The sequence below is a fragment of the Pygoscelis adeliae genome, unplaced genomic scaffold, assembly GCF_000699105.1.
Source record: "Pygoscelis adeliae isolate BGI_AS28 unplaced genomic scaffold, ASM69910v1 Scaffold444, whole genome shotgun sequence".
In the NCBI taxonomy this organism is placed as follows: Eukaryota; Metazoa; Chordata; class Aves; order Sphenisciformes; family Spheniscidae; genus Pygoscelis; species Pygoscelis adeliae.
Window position 1 is genome coordinate 119,530 of NW_008824677.1, and position 7,211 is coordinate 126,740.

At 56.0% G+C, this 7,211-nt stretch overlaps 2 protein-coding genes across 2 annotated transcripts in view; both read right to left on the bottom strand.

Moving 5' to 3' along the window:
- The window catches only part of ELP6 (elongator acetyltransferase complex subunit 6), a 28,712-nt gene extending 26,402 nt beyond the window's left edge, over positions 1–2,310 (bottom strand). The window contains 1 exon segment of the mRNA XM_009323153.1: positions 2,264–2,310. Coding sequence (XP_009321428.1) covers positions 2,264–2,310 — 47 coding nt within the window.
- Positions 2,311–7,023: 4,713 nt separating this feature from the next.
- CSPG5 (chondroitin sulfate proteoglycan 5 (neuroglycan C)) overlaps positions 7,024–7,211 on the bottom strand; it is a 13,098-nt gene continuing 12,910 nt past the window's right edge. Inside the window, exon 4 of the mRNA XM_009323155.1 lies at positions 7,024–7,185. Coding sequence (XP_009321430.1) covers positions 7,024–7,185 — 162 coding nt within the window. The remainder of the gene's footprint in view (positions 7,186–7,211) is intronic.

Consider the following 7,211-nt stretch of genomic DNA (forward strand, 5'->3'; position numbering starts at 1 on the left):
CCCAACTTGGTGTCATCTGCAAACTTACTGAGGGTGCACTCGATCCCCTCATCCAGATCATTGATAAAGATATTGAACAAGACCGGCCCCAAAACTGAGCCCTGGGGAACACCGCTCGTGACCGGCCGCCAACTGGATTGAACTCCATTCACCACAACTCTCTGGGCCCGGCCGTCCAGCCAGTTTTTGACCCAGCGCAGAGTCCACCTGTCTAAGCCGTGAGCCGCCAGCTTCTCCAGGAGAATGCTGTGGGAGACGGTGTCAAAGGCCTTACTGAAGTCCAGGCAGACCACATCCACAGCCTTTCCCTCGTCCACTAGGCAGGTCACCTGGTCATAGAAGGAGATCAGGTTGGTCAAGCAGGACCTGCCTTCCATGAACCCGTGCTGGAAGTATGTACAACATACTCTCAGCAGCCTGAGGACGATACAGACAACTTCTCCACTCCACATCTGTATCCCTGGCCTGGGCCACCACGCAGAAGCTAGAGCTCTAAAGCTGCAGAAGAATCTCCTCATCTTCTCTCAGATCCTTCCTGAAATCTCCTCTTCTCCAACGTCTGCACAAAACCCCAGCAAGTATGGCTCGTCTTGTGCTAAACCCCACTGTCTGCCATGCCAGCCAGTATTGTCTCACTGTTTCTTTTTGCTCTTCTACCCAACAGATTGTCTCCATCTGCTGTCTCTTGCCTTGCAGTTAAATTCTGAGCTCTCTGAAGCAAGAACCGTATTTTCATGCTGCATTTTTGTAGCACCTAACAAAAGGAGATCTTCATTCAAGACCGAGACTCCTAGGTGCTTCTGCAGAATGACTTCTAATTCATTTAATAAATGCAAATTGCATACATAGTTCTGAGCAATATTCCTGAACCAAGAAATATTGGGGAGTGAAAGAAGCAAAAAGTCGGGTGTAAAGTGTCTAGCAGGTAGAGAGGCCAGGCTGGCTTACCCTTCAGCCCCACCTCTGTCCGTGCGAAGAAGCGGTGTGCTGGAAAACAGAATTGTAGAAAACAGAGCTGAGAGGGACCCAGGGGATCGGCGACCCCACAGCCTCGCCGTATGGGAGAGTCAGCAATTCTTGGCACACAGAGACGCAACTAACCTGGTCTTGATGACCTCTCCAAGGAGAGCTGCCCGCCCTCCCCAGGCAGTCTGTCCTTGTGGTTCTTCCTCCTTACAGTTAGGAAATACTTCCTAATGTCTTGCTGAACTGTCCCTTCTGGCAACTGAAGTTCATCATCTAAAGTTCACCTTTTTTGAGGGTCTTCTGACATGCCACCACAGCCCCTGGTTATTCCCAGCCTTTTTGAAGAGGCCTTTTACGTCCTTTGAGACTGTTCTCGTGTCTCCCTTGGTCTTCAGGTCTCCACGCTGCCCACCCCACCCCTCAGAGGCTGTCTTTTCTGGATCTCTCATCTTTCTTCTTGCTTCCCCTGAACCTTCTCCCATGGGCTGCATCTTTCCTGAAGTGGCATGCCTCAAACTGGACCCAGTCTTGTCCCTTATCCAACCCTTGTGCTATCTAATAGGTCTGAGGTGGCTTTAACTGGTTTTCTAAGTACCGTAGGATGAAGTTCAGAAAGTACCTAATCGATCTGTGTACGCTATTTAATATTCTTATTTATTGCAATTAGCACTCCCTCGGTGGAGAGCACACTGTCTTACTTATTGTGGTAGGCGTCTGCTTGCAGTTGGCATTTTTAAAGACTGGTTTTAAAAAAAACCCAACAGTGAAAGCCTTGAATTCTCAGCCCCCTTTGTCAGCAGCCTTCCTTCTTCACTGGGTCCGGACCAACGCTCCCTTGCTCGTTCTCCTCCTGCTGATGCAGTCTTTTCTTCTTCCTCTTAATGATGCTCACTATTTCCATCTCAATTTGTGCCGTGGCCTTTCTGATGTTTCCCCACATGCTTATGCTACTCTTATAACTGTCCTTAGTAATTTGACCTAGTTCCCACTTTCTGTAAACTTTTTTTCTTGAGCCTGAGGTCAGTGAAGAGCTTGCAACGTAGCCAAGCTGGTTCCTACTACATTTTTTATTGGGATGGCTTGTATTTGTGTTGTTTGCATCATTTCTTTGAAGAACTGCCAGTTTCCTTAACTCCTTTCACCTTTTAACGTGCCTCCCATGAGATCTCACTTACCAGTTCCCAAAGTGTCTCAGTCTGCCGCCTTAGGGTGCCTTGTCTTTATTTCCCTTTTCTTCCACATCCCTTCATGAGGGTTGTGAGCTTGGTCACTCCACGCTCGGTCTCGGCCAACTTGCCTCCTGCCTTTACGTTTCAAATCGGGTCTCCGGTGGCTGATCGCCATCGCTGCCCGCAAGCGTGCTGGGCTGCCTGCGCCCTGCTCTCTTCCTCTCCCAGCAGAACCAGTTAACCCAACCCGTGTGCTGGCCAGCACGGCACAAAGCAGTGACAAAGAGGGGCTGCTGTGGTTAAAGCCATTACCAGAGCTTCGCTAGCATCAGCAAATGCATGCCCAGCTGTTCTTTCCCACACTGAGCATTTTACAGTTTATGAAGCTAAGAGGATTTTGCTTTTCTCCTCTCTTTAAATCCAATGCAGAGTCAGTTTAATACTGGATTCGCTCCCTGTTACAGTAAGACTGAGAATAATGGAGTAATTGGTATTTCCCATCACTAAATACTGAGCTCCTGATGCTTTCTGGCTATGCAAACACCAGTTAAGGGCTCCTACAAACCAGGAGGCAGCCCAGCAATGGTGGGAAGACCTGGACGTCAGCAGAGGTGCTCCCACAATCTCCCCACGCTGACCTACAGGACATGTCTTCTCCCAAATGTGCCTTTTGGGTCACTGGGAAGCATCCTGAGCTCCCCGTGCAGGGTGGGATTCATCTGACCGCATGTAGATGTGTACGACCAGAGCACATCGGGGCTACAGCTATAGTCAAAGGGAGCCAGGCCGCACCATGGTGGAGGACGCGGGTCAGATAAGCACCGACCAAGGGGAAAGGAGACGGCCAGCCTCATCTTCCAAATATTCCTCAAAGGCAAGGGGAGCTGGGGGGCTGCGGGGCCAGCTCTCAGGCAAGGAAATCGCATCGGGGTTGTTTAAAAGGGCACGTGGGGAAGACACGGTGTTGCCACGCTGGCACGGTCCGGTGAGGCAGCAGGACGCGAGTTTGTGGTGGGGTGGGAGCGTCTGGGGCCGCACATAGGGCGAAGCGGGTGCCTCTGCCAGCGTGGTGGGTGCCAGCACCCCGCGATGACGGCCATGGCTGTCCTCGGCGTGTATAAACCCAAGCCGGCAAAGAGACGGTGCTGGGGAGGACACGGACACAGAGATCCCACCCCATCAGCTCCAGGTATCAAATAAATCCCCAGCCTCCTCTCCCAGGGAAAGCTCCCAGCAGCTCAGGGGAGGACGGCCAAAACCCAGGTCCCAGAGGAGCAGCGTCCTGCACCGAGGGCGTTGAGCATGGCTCGGGCGGCGCACAGCCTGCCGGGGACCACGGAGCCGCTGCTCCGACCCCTTCTCCCCTCCTTCGCTCTCCCGGCCAGGGCTCGGCCGGTGAATCGGGACTCTGGCTATTTTGTTTCAGGCAGCCGGAGCTCGTCAAAAGGAAGAAAGGCTCCTTGTCTCGGGGTCGCGGCTTTAATCCTGTTATGTGTCTGCGAGAGAAAAGAGGACGACAGAGCGAGGAGGACAGACCTGGTACCGATGCCAATTCCCTTCCCTTCGCACCCCGCGCCCCGTGCCAGCCCTTGCCCAGCCACAAAAGGCCGCTTCCCCTCCCAGCAAACTAACCAAGCATTTAAATTTAATAGCTGTCCACAACCTCGATGTTTCAAAGTGATTAGGTGTTTGATTAATGCCCATGTGTTGCTCTGCTGGCTGGGAGGCAAATTCCTCCGCAGGGCCCATGAAATTGGTTCTGGTGACCGGCGTGGCACACGGCGGATGCTCTTCGCCATCCCCCCTGCTCTCCCCGTGTCAGACGAGGTGCTGACAGGGAGCCCGGCCTCCTGGGTAACCCTGGCTGTCCCCTCCATCTCAATGCACCCGCGCATGCAAACTGCGCTCCTCCCTCCTTCAGTGCTCCGGCAAAGCCAGAGCAGGAGGAGAGCCCGCGGGCTGGGGACACGCCATCACCCGGGGTGAAACTGAGACACGTCGAGGGATGCTGACCCTGGAGCGAGATGGGGCTCCAGGGCTCGCGCCCGGCTGGAGCGAGATGGGGAACGGAGGTTGTGTCTTCATGCGGGAAATGGGAGCGCGCCTGGTAGGTGAGTAGGGTCTGAAGCAGGGGGCACAGCAAGGAGGGGAATTATGGGGATCAGACCGATACCCCAGAGCAGAGGGACAAGGCGACAAATACCCCCCCACTCTCTTAATATGTGTATTATAAACAGGAGCATCCTTAGACCTGCTTAAATCCATGTGACCCAATTTTGCCCTGAATCCCGATAAGTCCCTACAGCCCGTGTGGGTGAGCAGCTGCAGCCAAGAGTGCCGGGCCGAGGATGACACCCGTCCCCTCGACTCCTCCTCGGGTCCACCCCTCACTGCTCTTAAACGAGGGCGTAACACCGAGGAGTTACCACCCCGGCTTTGCAGGGAGGCTGGTCTCCCGCTGCCCTTCGCTGCCTACCACGCCTTGACCACGCGCTGGGCTCCTCTGAAAGGGCAAAAATGGGTGGCGAAGAATGAGCAACCCCAGTTGCCACCTTGCCCACCTCGGAGGCCCCCGAGGTGGGCATCTTGGTGTCGAGCCAGGGCAGATCCGTGATGGATGGGCTTTGCTGGGATGGGTGGGCTGTGCCGTGCCGGCAGCGCGATGGAGGGGCTGTGCCGTGCCAGCCTCACCTCCAAGCAGAAGAAGGAGCGCGGCAGGGACAGCTGCTTCCCCAAATCACCCAAAGGGTGGAGGCAGCCCCATCCCCAGGCAGGAGACCTGCCTGCTGCTGGTCAGCAAAACAGGGGTGAGGTTTTTCTGTCTGGTCAAGAGACCAGCATTATGCCGGTTGCTTCTTCCCTGCAAAGGAGATTTTCTTTTCTCCCCAGGCAGCGTCCGGCTGGACCCGCAGGCGCCGTCAGGAAGGATCCCAGCGAGGAGTGGAGAGTTTCCAGAGCCCACCACGCAGCTGCATGTTCGCCGGTTGGACTCGCTCCTCGGCCACCCCATCCCACCCCGCGTCTCCCTGCGTCCGGCCCCGCCGACTCCCTCCACAGGCAGCTGGAGATGTGGGGTGGCCTCCCCCATCCCCGCGGTGCCCCTTCCCTCCTCTTCCCCACAGGCGTTTCTCACCCACAACCCCATGTCATTCCCGATCCCCTCCAACATCCCCTTCCTTACGCATGCCCATAACCGTTTCTTCTCCCCTCGCTCCTCATACGCAAGCACGGGTCCTTCTCCCTCCTGTCATAGCGATGCTCATGCCGCTCCACCTCCCTTTCCCTCCCTCCCGGTCCCGTGGGAAGCTTGCACCCAGCATCTGCCTGTGCTGGGGGCAGCCTGCCTTTCCATGAGGCTTTCTCGGGCATCAGCATCTCCTCTCTGCTCAGCCGGGCTCCTCCTTCCCCAGCGCATCTCTCTCCCCCCAGGCTTGGCCCCAGCTATCTTCTATTGCTGTGTCCATGCCGCCCCGGTGCTTTATCCACGGTTTTACCTGTCGTACAGCTCCGTGCTGGAAGGGGAACAGCAAAAACCAAAGCCCCAGTGGTGCCAGCCAGCCACTCTCTCTGCTTTCCATGACCCTGGGGATCGTCTGCCGGCTCCCGCCACCACCCCTCATTTTTTAATCTCCCCGAGTGAGCTGAGAATTAATTATTTAGCAGCTCATGGAAAGCATCGGGAATGTCTAAAACACGCTGAGCTGTGGCTTTAGCTCCTACCTGCCCTGGGGAGATCGCCGGCCACATCCCTAACACACGGCACACTTAATATTGTATGTTGATTAATTGCTTCATTTCCTCTCTCTGGAGGAGCCATGAGTTTTGGCTCGTGGGTGAATCCATCTCCGGAAGAAATCGGCTCCTGCAGGAAGTGAGACGGCGCTGTGGCCGGAGGGGAGGGCGGTGGGAGCGCTGGAGCTCCCTGGGGACAGACCCCCCCCCCATGCTCGGTCCCAGGGCAGGGCGATGGCAATCGGGGGGCTGCTTCTGATTTACACTGGCAGAAGCCGGGCCAACGTTGCCAAAGCTTCCAGGGGTTTTGCCGGATGGAAATGAGGAGCTGGGGGTGACAACCCCGGGGCGTTTCGGCCGCAGAGCCCAAAATCCCACTGACATCCCGGGCAGCTCCATCTAAAGGAGGCTGTTTGGGCAGGAGGTGGCTGGGAGCACGCTGTCGGTGACGGTCACACCCCCGTGCACCCACGCCTTGCCGGGGACGGGGACGGAGCAGACCCTGGGTGCAGGGTGCAGGCCAGGCGCCTCTGCCAAACATCCCGGGGTGTCCCATCTGCACCCGAGCGTGTCTGGGACGGCAGCAACCCGCAGGGTCCCCACTCCGGTGGGACGCGTTGCACCCCTGGCTTGGCAAAGCCGGGGAGGGCAGGGAGAGGGGACTGGGCACCCGCCACCCCCTCGGGTGACGCTCAGATGGGACCCGGGGGAGCAGGGACCGAACCTGCTGTGTCTGTGTCGGGAGATCGCAGGCACCGGCAAGAGGCTTAACTTTAAAAAAAAAAAAAGTTTTATTTCAAGATCTTCCTTTTTTTTTTGTTCTTGTTTTTACTTGTATTTCAAAAAAAGTGGGGTAAAAGTACAAAAAAAGTCAGTTGCAGAACGGCAAAGGTTTAGAAATCACAGCGCTGAACTAACCCAAGCGAGATACACGGAGCACGAACCAAACACCCCCACAACACGACGCGGCCAAAGACCATTTACAGCCTTTGGCTTTGTATTATTATTAATTAATTTTTGTTTTCTTCTGTACAAAACACACCAAAGCATGCCACGGAGCGGGAAAAAGAGATACCGGACGGGGAGGAGACAGGAGATTTGTACAGCAGGGGATGGGAGGGCTGGCTCCCGCTCTCGCCTCCTTCTCCTCCCCTGCTCACGTCAGGTTGTTCTGCAGACAGTGGAGCTCGCCGCCGTCCGGCTCCCCTTTGCCGCCGTCGTGCTTGGGCGACGTCGAGTTGTGGATGTTAAACGGCTCCTCGTCCTTCAGGCAGGATTTCAGGGAGTCCTGCAGCTTGTGGGGAGCGCTGGGGTCGTCCTGCCAGGAGAGATTGGGGAGGGGGG